Here is a 14009-nt window from a genome sequence, read left to right on the forward strand (position 1 = left end):
GGGCGGGGACCCATGGTTGGCCTCTCTTGCAGCTCTGGGGCATGGAGGGGAAGGAGAGGTGAGGAGAGCCGGCCCCCGCGCGCCCTGCCCCACGCCGCAGCTTGGAGCGTCCAGCCTGAGGGGGACCAGCGATGCCTCTGGGGATGAATAAGCATGGATCTCGCTCTACTACCTCTTTGCCACCAGACCCCACGGAGATCGTCAGGAGCAAGGCCTGCTCCCGAAGGGTCAAGCTCAACGTGGGGGGGCTGGCCCACGAGGTTCTCTGGCGGACCTTGGACAGGTTGCCACGGACCAGGCTGGGTAAGCTCAGAGACTGCAACACGCACGACTCCCTCATGGAGATCTGTGATGACTACAACCTGGAGGAGAATGAGTACTTCTTTGACAGGCATCCCGGGGCATTCACCTCAATCTTGAACTTCTACCGTACTGGCAAGCTGCACATGATGGAGGAGATGTGCGCCTTGTCCTTCAGCCAGGAGCTGGACTACTGGGGGGTGGATGAGATCTACCTGGAGTCCTGCTGCCAGGCCCGCTACCACCAGAAGAAGGAGCAGATGAATGAGGAGCTGAAGAGAGAAGCCGAGACACTGAGGGAAAGGGAAGGGGAGGAATTTGATAACACTTGCTGTGCTGACAAAAGGAAAAAGCTCTGGGACCTCCTGGAGAAGCCCAACTCCTCCGTAGCGGCCAAGGTAAGATCTCCATGTTTCTTTTTGAGTCTTGTCTATATTGGCTTATGACTGGTGATGCTTATGTGAAGTATTGCCCTGCTAGCCTTGCTTTGGCCTCTGGGCACTTGTGGCCGGATGGATGTGGTGAGCGAAGGGGAGAAAGACCTCCTAGATGCAAACAAGGTTTAACGTATCTTTTTTGGGTAGTTTAGAAGGGATCTGGTTTGAGCTTCCCTGGGGCAGCCTAGGCTGCTCAGTGTGGGAGCAGCATGCTGTGGGTCAGCGTGTGCACATTGCTGTGGCTGAAGGTTAGGAGACTTGTTGTTAGGAGACAAGTGGCCTGTCTTGGTGTGTTTTGTGGTAAAGAGTTCTTTGGGCCTAAAACATGTGAGTCTCTTACTGCTTAACCAAACTGGCTTTTAAGAAGAGGAAATCTGCTTGAACTCTTAGACCCAGGTCCAGACAGGAAATAATGCCTTCTCTTCTAGGGCTCAATTTAAAATTCTGTGGTGAAATACATCTAGTTATTTGTACCGCGTGCTCCTAGGATGCAGGTGTGCTAAAGTTAGCATTTGAATTTCATCCTTTACCCGATTCCAGCCTATTATAAGTCTCCTTGTGCAATACTGCTGCAGCTCTGTCTCTGTCAATAGTTGAAGTGCTGCTTACTCTGAAGTTGGTGCCAGTGCAACAGATCTATTTGAAGGCATTTGGAAGATAAGATCCATGTTAGGAGAAACCAATGTCAGACTTGGCTCTGATAATTTAGCTGTCTCATGTTAGTCACATATTCTTTAGTGAGGAAAATCTCTGCGAACACAATGAATCGGTAACCATGGGGACAGAAGTGAAGGGGGAGAGGTTGAAAACTGGGGGATGAATAACTAAAGAGCATGAGAGACTGAGCAGTAGAGACCAAAACTTGAATTTTCTATGTACTGGTGTCTTCACAGTATGGCAAAGAAGTAGAAAGAGGGCCCAGCTACCTCTTTAATGTCACCTCCCTGTTGTACATACATTTGTAAATGCAAACCTTGGCTCTGTCCCATAGGAAGTCTGGCTTTGGTGGTGGGCTACTTATGAAAACAGACGACTTCTTTTCCTCTTTTATTGAAATGTTGCACATCACGAACCAAGAGCATGTACAAAAGTTTGGGGAAGGGATTTTATGAAGTGTGGAGCTAAATGGCTCATTCTGGCAGGGGAAGGGAGAGGCATGGTCGGCTGCTGGACCGGTTTTCACTCTTTTTAATGACAAACGGAGCCCCGGAATGTCTTTTTTTCTCTCCAATGGCACAGATGACACTGTGCTGAATGCATTAATCATTTATAAGGCTCCTTTGGCACAGTCCTGGAATCCTGAAACACAGGCCCCGGGCTCTGCTGTCTGTGGCACTGACTCAAAATCCATTAGAGACTGTTGATGCTCATGATTTATTGTATATGAGCAGGGGTCATTCTTGCCAAATAAGTGTCTTTTGTGATTTATAAATGAAATACACTCTAGCTTCATTTTCTGAGAAAATTCTCAGAGTAAGTGCATTCAGCATTGCAGGCTCTGAATTAATTGAGAGTGAATGGTAATGCATTATTATTATTCTTCCCATTTAAAGCTACCATTCTGTGACTTCATTACTGTAATGAAAATGGTGCTGCATGTTCTCAGACTTCAAATATTCCAGCAGTTCCGAAACACAGATTTCTACTCATTTCAAGCATAGCAAGGAAAATGGGCACGATGAACAATTAGCTTGCCAGGCAGGGATAGAAGAGCTGCTAAGCCTATTCTTTATCCGATTTTCTCCCTGCTGGTGGATAGATTTCTCTCATGCCAGAGTATGCCCTTTGCTTTGATCACCTTCATGAGAATTTATTCCACACTTTGAATAGGCTGGACCCAGTCTTCAACTTCTGGTGGCAGGATGTGAGGAGAGGGACTTGGCAGCCTGACCTGTTATCTGACCTAGCCAGCTGTGCCCCGGCTCCGTCTCGGGCTGTGTTTTCTCAATCTGACCCTCTGCCTGATAGGTCCTGGCCAGCTTTCCTCAGCTGTCTGCTTAGTGGAGCACTTTCACTGAGGCCATGAGCCTCCAGGAACTTCTGTCACCTTTCCTAAAGCCAGACTCCATCCTCTTTGCCAGGTCTGGGAGCTCAAACTGTTCCCATAGAAAGGGAACAAAGTAAACTGTTGTGAGGTTTAATGACTGTCACTGAAGCACCTAAAATCATTGTTGGGAAAATCCGACCTACTCTCTTTCTTCTGACTTGTGCCACCAATGCAAAGGTTTTTCCATTTAAATGTAACCAATACGGGCTACCTTCATGTTCACTTTAAGAAGTCTAGAAAATGGCTACAAATGTAAGTTCTCCCCCAAGCCCAACACAATCCCTCTGTAAGACATGCCCTCATGTCTAACTCCTGCTCCAGCAAGGTGGGCTTTCCTACTGGCTGTCAGTATTGTTTGCATTTTAATGCTTTCTGCACAACACCTGACCTGACTCCTCAGTAACAGCTTACTGCAGAACTTCTCATGGTTATACTGGGACTGGTTGAATCCTGAGAGAATGAGCTGGGTTTTTGTGTTTGGGGTTGGGGGTTTTGTGTGTTGTTTCTTTTTTCTTTTAAAAAAAAAAAAAAATTGTGTGTGATGTACCTCAGGGTGGAAAACAGCATTCAAGTAAGAGGAGAAGAAGAATCCCCCAGACCTTAGTTTTTGTTACTTTTTTATCCACTGGGGATTTACCCATATCTTTTGACTTATCTGTATGGCTTTTAAACTAACCACCTCGTGGCAAGCAGTGTCTTATTTATGTGTGATGCTTCACCCTGTACGTGACTGGAAAGAACACACTGTTAGGTTTTATAATACCCACTCTTTGGGAGCCTCCAGATTTCTACTGTGAGGCACCAGACAGCTGCTGAAGCCCCAGGTTTGCTGCCTTGGTACTCCCCAGCACTAGCCAGGAGGGCGTCTGCTCCTTTCCTATAACGCTGCTGTCCCTTGCAGCTGTAACCAAGGCTGCACCGTCCTTGTGCAAGGTGCTGTAGGGCCACAGGGCAGCACTCCAGCTCTTCCCTGGAGTCCGGACGTGCAACAGGCACCCAAACTATTTCACCCACCAGTCCATTTAACTTAGAGGCGCTTGCTGTGCTGTACTCCCCTGTGCTCACTCTGCCTGGTGGGAAAACCCTTATGCACAAAATTGAGCACTGAGGGACTCTCCCTCTACCAAATGAAAAAATGTTTAACAGGCAGTTATTTAATAAGACTCTTCATTTCCCTCTCTAGCCTTACAAGATATTTTAAAATAAGATCAGTTTCTCCTGCTTTCTGTGGCTTTATTTGCCTGTATGTCCCTGAGAAATACTCACTGCAGTCTTTGGGGATGCTCCTTCCTCTTCCTGTGATCATTGTTTTTGCATGTTCCTGCTTATTTTTATCATTCTCCCAGTCTCCCTTAATAGTTTATGGTTGACTCTTGGTTTTGTTTTTAAAAAAACTATTCTTCCTGTACTTTGGTGCACTCACAACATCCATTTTTAACCATAGAGGACTCTGGTGCTTGCTTCTGTCTGGACTTACCCTGCATGAAGATGAGGTGCAGATATTTTTGGGGAGTAGCTATTACATTTTGTTGTGCAGTAGTTTTCCTTTCCACAGGAAAGAAAAGCAGCTCTCCAGAAGCCAGAAGAACTGCTGCTTTTTCTCAGGACTTGGTGTCCATGTCAGGACAGCAGGGGCTAGCAGTTCTCCAGCACTCTGGTCTGGGCTTTTATTTTTAATTACTCTTTCACCTAGGCTAAGCCTAGGCAGCTGGTTTCTGTCACCCACAACCCAGCGAGCAGCCCTGGGTTTCCAAAGCAGAAGTCCCTCCTGTAGCTGTTGTTTTTTTACTAACCAAGCTAGTTAGGACCTGTGGGTCTCTCACCTGCTTGGTGAGACTCTTGTGCCCCTTAGGAGAACCAGCCTAGCTGTAATTCCAACTAGACTTCACAGCACCTTGAAAAAATCAGACTGCAGTTGTTCTGTGCTTCCCAGTATAAACAAATAACAAGTTAGACTAACTCAACATCTTAACTTCTACATCTTGGAAATTCTCTGATCACCTGGATCTTTCTAGCAACTCTGCAAGAACATTGCCCTTTTGCCTCTTAGGAGGAAAAGAAATCCTTTCTTCTTTTAGTCCTTGCAAATTATTTCCCCAATCAATATTTGAGCAATTAGTATTGCATGGGGCTGGGGTGGGGGGGAAAGTCTGCTCGTCTTACAGACTCCTCTGCATGTGCTGGTTTCATCTATTTTTCTCTTGCTGTCCTGAAGGCTGAGAAAAACACGATGACATCACCCACTTTGCAAAAAGCTTCTCTGCATATCTGCATGTCAAGTAGGATGTGCACTTCCTTGCTGCCTCCACTTCCCGCTTGTCCCTGTCCTGTTGGGAGCTCAGCTGCAGCAATCCTTCCCTTCTGACAGGCTATTTCTCATCCTCTCCCCTGTTCCTACTATGTCTTTGCCAGTGCAATAATATCACATTTATCCTTGAAAACATGCAACTCCAATTCAGTAATCTTATTATGCATGCCTCTACATTTGTCGAACAGCTTTTCTCGAGCTGCCCACTGCTCTCTGCTGCTAATCTCTGGATGCATTGCTTAGGGATTGGGGAGGTTGCTCTGTAAGCTCTTTTCTTATTATTGTTGATAGTAGTGACAAAATAAGAATGATAAAGCCTCTTGGAGATGCATTTGCTACATCTAGAGTGTTCTTCCCCCACATGGGCTTTCTATTCCTGGCCCTCCCTTATGGCAGGCAGTTTTCATTCATCTCTAAACCTGCCTGAATTTAGCATTCAACAGAGGAAACCCCTCTCCCTAATTGCAGGGGTCACATCTTAGCCATGTCTTGTCTGCCTCAGATTCCTATCACTGGGCAGTTGTTGTCTTCCCCTGTTAAAGCCAGATTGCCCATATTTTGCTTGCATCTGTGACTTTCTTTTTTTTTAAAACAGCTACTGCCTTGGCTTTTCTGCTATATATAGGAGACTTTTCCCCTTCATCCAAAATAAACTGCCTTTGGAGATCCTCAAAAGCAGAGCTTCATTCCAAAACCTTTCCCCTGGGTTCAGGGATTTGCTACTTTGGTCTATAGCTTATTGCTGGGTTTCTAGCACAGCACTGTCCCATGGACACACAAATGATTGCTGTTCTGTATCAATATCTCTTCATCCTGCAGCTCCTTTCTGGGTGCTTGTCTTCCCAGTGAACTTGTTAAGTCTTTTGTCTGGGGAACCCTAATCCCTATGTTCAGTTCTCTGCAATGTGTCCTCTGCTTCTGTCTCACTGATGACCTTCCCACACTGCGTTGCTGTGCTCCCAGTTCCCAGAACTCCTCTGCATTACAGCTTCCCTGGACTCCCAGTTTGGGGAATTAAAAAAACCCAAACCCCTAATAATACTGCCAGCCTGGTAATTATGTCCTGTGATTCTTTCTTGGCTCTAAAGAAACTTGCTGAGAGTCCCTGTAACATAGGAGACACCCTGGCCATGACTATGGCTTGTTAGTCTTCCGCATCCCTAATGCAATATCCCATGTTATTTCCTGCATGGTATGCATCTGCCAACAACAAGCTTGTTCAAGCTCTCCAGGTATGATCCTCACCCTTCAAAGGTGATCCTTTCTTCATTTATTCTATTACTGCAGCCCTGAGCACCCCTTGGATCCAGGCAGGGAGCTGCCTGGCATCTCCTGTCTGAAAATGGTTTGGGTTTAGCAGTTTAGAGACTGCAAACCTGCAGGCTTGGATTGTAAAGAATTTTATAAAAGGAAAGTTAGATTTGTTATGCTGAGGAATTCTTTTGATGCACTTGCCATGCAGTCCATGAAGTACAGTGTGCATGAACAAGTGCATATGTAGGCATAACCCTGGATATTTAACCTATCTAACTTTCTGCTAGGAAAGCCTGGAGCAAGCTTGTGGTCTTCCCTGAACCTAAGCATCCACATCTGTGTGAGACTGTCACTTCTCTCCTGAGGCAGGCAGGCAGGCAAGCTTATGTGGTTGGGCTGAATCCTTAGAGGATATGTGCTATAGAAGTATAGTTGATTCTATTTTTAAAACACCAGCTCTCATTTGCACCTTTGAAAAAACCTCTCTGAGAAATTAATTCCCCTCGCTGCTCAGCGTTCTCCCATCCTGCTCAGCCTGCAAGCAGACATAGATTAAGGTGCCAGTCAAAAATGTAGGAAATCTTGCAAGAATGGAAAATCCCTGTTTTGTTTGGCTGTAACTGCAGAGGTTTGGTAAAAATGGGATTTGGAAGAAGAGTGCTGGGCCTGATCCATCTGGGAAATGCCGGTCTGGTGTAATGCTCACAAAGTGCGGGTGCAGCTTCAGCTGTACCTGTGCAAAGCACTTGCAGACGCTGCTGAGGCAGGCGTGCCGTGCCCAACGGGTGTGCGCTGACTGCAGTGGTGTTCAGAGCTAGCTATGCAGAGGCATGCTGGAGCTGGGTAGAAAAAGAAATCAATTATTTTCATTTTTTAAAATACTTTCTTCATTTAACTCTTCTTACTCAGTGGGATAAATATCCTTGCCATCACATTCTTACTTTTGCCTGTTCCTCTTGATCCTGAAGATCACAATTTCTTTCTGATTTCTCAACATAAATGCCCCCATGGAGAGGAATAATCCAATGTTACTTTTACAATGTGAGTGTTGCTATTTGTCATTGCTAACAGCAAAATATTTATGTCAAAGAAAGTTCACAGCTGATCATTTAGTTCTTGCAATAAACACAGTCAATATGATTTACTCCATGGAGATATCTGGCAGCAACAGAAGAAGCACAATGTGGCCGGTGAATGTGAGCAAGACATTAATATTGTCCATCTCTGAAGAAGCTATATGTTGCCACTGCTTTTACTACATTAAGGCAGGTAAGGATCAGACCCTTACTATTACGAGAGTTGCCCTGTCTGTTTCCTAGAGCTGGATGCTCAGCTCCATCATGGCCTGGATTGTGTTGTGCAAGGACTGGGAGCACTGGCACTGCGGTATGGCAATGGCCAAGCTCAGGTTTGCAGGTCACTGTCTTTACAGGGCAAAACTGCTTCAAGGGCCGAGTGGGTAAATCGGCTCTGCCTGCTCTGTGCTGTGGACCTAGGAGATGGCAACAGCTCAGGGATCCCTGCCCCACACCCCATTGCTTAACTGTCATACCTGAGCTGCTTTAGCTTTGGCACCCTTTATCTTTAGGATGACCTTGCCCTATGTTTAGCCCATAGGGCAATAGCCACACATTCACCTCCTGGCTTTCTCAATACAGCAGAAGTACACCTTGTAGTACGCTTGCCCCCTGAGTTTGGCTGCTCTCTGGTTTTCCTCTGCTGTCCTAGCTTTTCTTGGCCTTCCCTGCCTCCTTTACAATCTGGCACTGGCTGAACATGTTTACCAGCAGGACTCAGTGAGGTCTCTTTCCGACTTTTTTAATTAAAAAATTCTACTCTTTATTCTAGAGCAAGTCTGGAAGAGTGCTGAGCATCCCTACGCAAGCAGTAGTGTGCCTCTGTACCTGCTGTAGCCCCTCCCAAAATGCCAGCATTTAAATACCCCAAGCACACTTAATTTCTAGGTCCCCCAAAAACATGAGCAGCCCCAGCCCTGCTTCTGTGGAGGGTAAGACTCCCATTGACTGTAATGGGAACAGATGAGTATTATAATGTCTATACTCATCAAGCAAAGCTCTAAGTGCTTTGAAAAGATGGATTACTTAAGGCCAGGACAAACCTGTGGTATATGTATTATCCTCATCTTAAAGTGAAGAGGTGATCATTGCCCAAGGTCAGTTAGGAAGGCCAGGGCAGAACTGGGGGGGGCAACCCTGGCTTCCTCCTGCCCCACGTCACCAGTACATTTTCACAGTACAGGTGAGCTTCCAGCAGCCCTTGCCCACTGCCTATGCTGCAATATTAGAAAGGGAAAGGTGCTAGCAGCCCTCTGATGGCTTATACAAGGAGCTGGAGTGAGAAATCAAACCCCTCTTTTTTTCAGCACAGGTATTCCTGTTTATATGAGCCTAGCCTGGAAAACTTTGTCATGTTTGAGGAATGAGTGGTTACAGAAAAATGGAAAGGTTTTCTCTGGTAGATCTAAAAGCACAAGGTCTGTACTGGGGCATTTTCAGCACTCTGATGCAATTCTGACTGTAGGGAGGGAATGCTGTTAAACTGTATTGAATAGCAAGAGAGTAAGCAAGCTAGACTATATATATAATACTGTATTATGGAATGATAAAATAAATCATAATACATATCCAATACAGTATTTATTTATATGTATGCACACATAGTATATTAAAGTTGCCCCCCCCCCCCAAATGGGAATTCCTTTGTACTAAAATTAACCTGTATATGGAAAGTATTTATTTTCAATTAAGAACTAATCCTAGCAACCAGCTCCTCTCTGAGCACAGCAACTGTAAGGAATGACTCGGACATTACTCAACAGGAGCAGTATTTCCTCAGAAAAAACAATTGCCACCTTTGACAGCAACAGGATCTGTGTGAATGGGAGGGTTGGAGCATGGGCTTGTCAGTAGCTTGGGAGCTCCCTTCAGCCTGCCCACAAAGATGTACCAATACTTTTAGGACTGTTCCCCCTTTCTCCATTCACAAGTCTCTCCCAGACCTGTTGTGATTCCTGTGCCTGTTTTTGCTGAAGTTTGCAGCTCTTTTGGTCCAACGGCTGTGGATGCTTTGTGACTCTGGCGCTGCAGCGTGGGGAAGGTGGCCTTAGCTCAGCTCTCTGCTGCTTGGTCATGTGTCCGAGATCTGGGTTTGGGCAGGAGAAATCAATAGCAAAGCAAAAACCAAAGCACTTGTGATACCTGAATGGCGTATTGACAAATCTCATGTAAAAAGCATCCATTAGGTATCCATCTCACCTGATTAAAAATTTGTCATTAACAAAAGCTGGGTGAACAGTCAAAACAAATGGAAGAAACAATTTATTTTGAAGTTAATTTTTTTCTGCAGTACATAATCAGTTCTAGTTATTATGAGTTCAACTTATCCCATTCTGTTTGGACTAGGATTCATGTAGAGTCTCTAGCCAAAAGCACAGATTAGTTTTGTTTTATTTTATTTGAGTCCATTGCTCTTGCTCATTTTTGAACAAAATGGAGCTGTAAATCTCATTTGCAATGCATAAACACCAGAAATTCTCTCTGATTGGTACTGCTGGACAAAATGTTTCTAAAACGTGATTGTACTTACCAAATTTTATTTTAGACTTAAGATTCCTCATGGGTATCCCTTAAAAAATATATATATACTCATTTTGCTAAAAGAATAAATTGGAGATGCGAGCAGAGAGGCCTGTGTCAGTCTCACCACTTAATCTTTTGCAGGGGGCAGGAGCCCTTGTAAGCACACTTTTCATGACATGAGAAATCTCTTCACTATGCCAGGTATGCTTTGCTTGGCTGGTTTCAATGGTATCTGATGATAGCGTAAACTGGGAATGGAAACACATTGTGGCACAAAGCACCAGGATCAGCTCCTTGGTTCCCTGAGGACCCTTCTATATGACTATGTCCAGTCTCTTCTTATCCTTTTCTGCAGCAATTCAGTGCCTGCTGGTCCCTAGCTTTCTTTACCCTGGCATCTGAGTGTGCCGTAATGTGTTTGTCCTCCCAGTTGTCTTGCGAAGGAGAGCAGCGTGATTATACTGGTTTATTTGAAGAGGGTACAGAGGGAATAACTGGCTTCTCAGGGTCTGTGATGGAGCAAGGACTGGAGCTGTAATCCACCCCTAATCCCTGGACACTTTTTTTTCTCTGGTGCAGCTGGATTCCAGCTGTAAGCATTCAAGAGGCAGCTGCAATACCTAGAAGTTTAACACTTCCGTGAAACTGCTTAGGAATCTCTCTCAGATTGTGTTTCTTCGTATTTCTTGGGAACCTCATTTGTATCTGGCACATTCTCAGTGCTGAAAAACTTCATTCACATGGCTGCAATGTTTTTGTTTGTTTCAAAATGTCCATCTATTGCTCTGCACGCTTCATTTCTTCTGCATCGTATGCTTTTATTAACCGTAGTGATCACAGTTTAAACAAACTCTCTTTGCTTCTCATAATTGGTGCATTTGACCACCTCCACGATTAGTTATTGCTGTAACTTCTCTATACCTCCAACCCTTGCACTTCTCCATATCTGGCTATTCTCAAAAACTAGCGGTTCATCAAGTGTCTGGGTATAAAAGGAGTGTAACTGCTTTCTGAGGCAATGTTTGCTGTCAGAAGAACCCAGCCGCTGTTATGGAATAGGGAGCTTTCACTCCTTGCTTACTTATTTGTGAATTTTTGGTAAATCTGTCCTTCATAGCACAGAAGTTTAAATCTTTGTAGAAAAGAAAAGGGGGGAAAAAAAAACATGGTGTTGTCTCCTCTCCTGTCAATGTGCCAGAAGTTTATTAATAATACATAATAATTATACATTGTGTTTCTTAGCTCCTTTCATCTGAGGATCTTAAAATGCTTCACAAACATTAATTAAGTAATCCTCCTGACTGCATGGTGCAGTAACTATTATTATCAATCTACACTTAAATATGACAATGCAGAAGAAATAGTAAATAAGAAAATCTCCCAGATACAGGCAAGAGCAAGCCTGGTCTAGAAAGGTAAAGCAAACTGGAGCAGATATCATCATTTTGTAGCTGTATTTTGTGTAGGTGAATCCACCAGTCTGCCTGTCAATGTAGCAGAGCCGTTACGTATGAAGTTGACTGGTGTTGGACACAGGCCGAAGACAGCAGTTAGGAGACTTTTCTAGATCAATGCAGTACTATCTCTGCTGGCAAGAGGAAAGTTGCGACTGGCAGCAGAACTTGTGTCTCTGGTTGAAAGCAGCAGAGCTGGTGGCAGAGGGCTTTCTCTGAAGTGGCCTCAGCAATGGGATTTACTGATCCTTGCTCCAAGAGAGCCTTTGTTTGTTATCCTTTGCAAGAGGGGTCCCCGAGTTGCAGCCCGTCAAGTGCATGTAGTGTCCCATGAAGGGTGCCTTTAACTCTCAGCAGATCCAGCTGACCACCAAGGCTGTCGCAGCGATGGGGTCTCTTCCAGAGTCCACACCAGATGGGTGCAAGGGACCCAAAGCTGTAATGGTGATAGGATGAGGGGAAATGGCCTCATGTTGCACCAGGGCAGGTTTAGGTTGGACATTAGGAAAATTTTTTCACCAAAAGGGTTGTCAAGCACTGGAAGGGGCTGCCCAGGGAAGTGGTTGTGTCCCTGTCCCTGGGGGGGATTTAAAAGCCAGGCAGACAAGGTGCTCAGGGACATGGTTTAGTGGTGGGATGGCAGGGTTAGGGTAATGGTTGGGCTTGATGATCTTAAAGGTCTTTTCCAACCTAAATGATTCTATGATTCTAAGAGTTGCATGAGCATCTGCATCTTATTATTTTGACTGCTGTCACTTAGGAATGGGTTTGTTCTCAGAAAGAATAGCTTTTGTTAGGATAGAACAGAGATGAAAAATAAATAAATACCAATGCTCTGGCAGTTAATGCCCCCTACCTTTACAGCTGTATCTCATGCTTATTGCCAGTGAGCTGAATTAAACTTAGGTTAGTCAACACATGGTTATTCTTAGCCTCTAATTTTCCCCAGGTAAGAGTCTGATTGATCTCAGCAGGTTTTGCAGCATTTAGCTGAGAAAAGCAGTGTCTCTTAAATGTGTTACCTGTTACTACGAGGAAGTAGTAACTCACACAACAGCAGTTTTGGTTTTCGCTGTTAAGTACCTGCTAGTTTTTGTAAGGTATTAAGATAGATTATGTCAGCGTTGGGAGGGACTACAAGGAGGCGGTGTGGATCCAATTTCCCAGGAGTGCTGAAGACCCTCTGGTACCACCAGAGCTCTCAGATATGTCAACCTCTAGTTTTGCCTTTGGAGGAGGTGCCAAATGGTATGATTGGCATTTACTTTTGGTTTATTTTGACAAAGGTTGGGGCTTGGTAGCTGGCTCCAGGTATGTTGAGTCCTACTTATTTTGATCCTTCAAGGTAAATTTAAAGCTGATGAGGTGTAGTCTGTGAAGTCTGATTAACTCCCACTGTCCTGAGGCCTACTAGCCCTGCCTTGACTAAAGCAGATCTTATCAAAGGGAGCTTTTCAGGAACAAGAACCTCGCATATCCTTCTTGCCACCCAAGGTACCAACAGACCCAATGCTTGCTGTACCTGGTTTGACCCCTTCCTGACTCCAAGTTCCTGTATGTGGCTTAGCATGGCAGGACAGGGTACTCTTGGGCTATCCTGGTAAGGAGGTATTTCCACTAAACACAAGATGTGCTGCATTCTAGATTACGTCAGGTATCAGAGTTAATTTTGCTAATTGTCATGTTCATGCTCTCTCTGTCTGTGTTTACACACAATGTTGTTCTACGGAAGTAACTTTAGACTTCGAGCAATCCCAGGGAGTGGTCTCATTTAACACCTGCAGCCATGGCCAAAGCCAGCTTTAGTGTATGCAATCTGCCTACTGAAATATGAGACTTTCATCATGCTAGGCAAATGCATCGGGTCTCACTAGAGTGATGTCTGGCTTCTCTTTCTCTTTTTTCTTTTGCTGAACACTGGGGCATTATTTTTGCATGTCCATTAAGTTAAAGAACAAATTTGCTAAAGTTTGTGGCTATGAATGAATGGCCATGAATGAAACCCGCTTGACTTAATAGTTATTTTTCAAGATGCTTTTAAGAGCTTCATGTAAAGTGGCTGTGAAATACTTCTTAGTTTGCACTATCTTCTGGAAAACTTGCTTCATGGTCCGGATAACTTGGGCATGGTGATGCTACTTCCAGGAGTTATAGATGTAATTTATTTAATTCACAAACTCTTTTAGGAGGTTCCATCTCTTTGGTGTTTATATAGCACTAAGTGCAACACTGTCCCAAATCACAGCTCATGTATGCTACCCCAAAATAAGTCATGAATATGTTTTATAGAGTAAATGAAAACTGCTGTAGAAAGGTATGGGGTTTATTTTCCATAATTACTAATCCCATAACCAAATTGGCCTGCCTCTTGAGGAGCAGTGGCAGAAGGATGGCATGCCTCTGCCTGGTCTTCAACTCTGCTGCTTGCCTCACCACCTGCTTGCTCACTTAAACTGGGATCCTAGTTTCCAGTAGGACTCTGGGCTGTGCAAAGCAGTGAGGGATTAAACAACCTGTTTGGTCTCACATAGAGGCAGTCCTCTCCAAAACAGAAAGGGGAGCAGGGAGGGAAAGAAACTTATTGGCTTGGCTGTCCCTCTTTAAGTCACC

At 44.7% G+C, this 14009-nt stretch overlaps 1 protein-coding gene across 1 annotated transcript in view; it reads left to right on the forward strand.

Moving 5' to 3' along the window:
- Window positions 1–131: 131 nt before the first annotated feature.
- KCNB1 (potassium voltage-gated channel subfamily B member 1) overlaps window positions 132–14009 on the forward strand; it is a 129232-nt gene continuing 115354 nt past the window's right edge. The window contains exon 1 of the mRNA XM_009645454.1: window positions 132–698. Coding sequence (XP_009643749.1) covers window positions 132–698 — 567 coding nt within the window. The remainder of the gene's footprint in view (window positions 699–14009) is intronic.

This window comes from Egretta garzetta, unplaced genomic scaffold, assembly GCF_000687185.1.
Source record: "Egretta garzetta isolate BGI_Z169 unplaced genomic scaffold, ASM68718v1 scaffold188, whole genome shotgun sequence".
Classification (NCBI taxonomy): domain Eukaryota; kingdom Metazoa; phylum Chordata; class Aves; order Pelecaniformes; family Ardeidae; genus Egretta; species Egretta garzetta.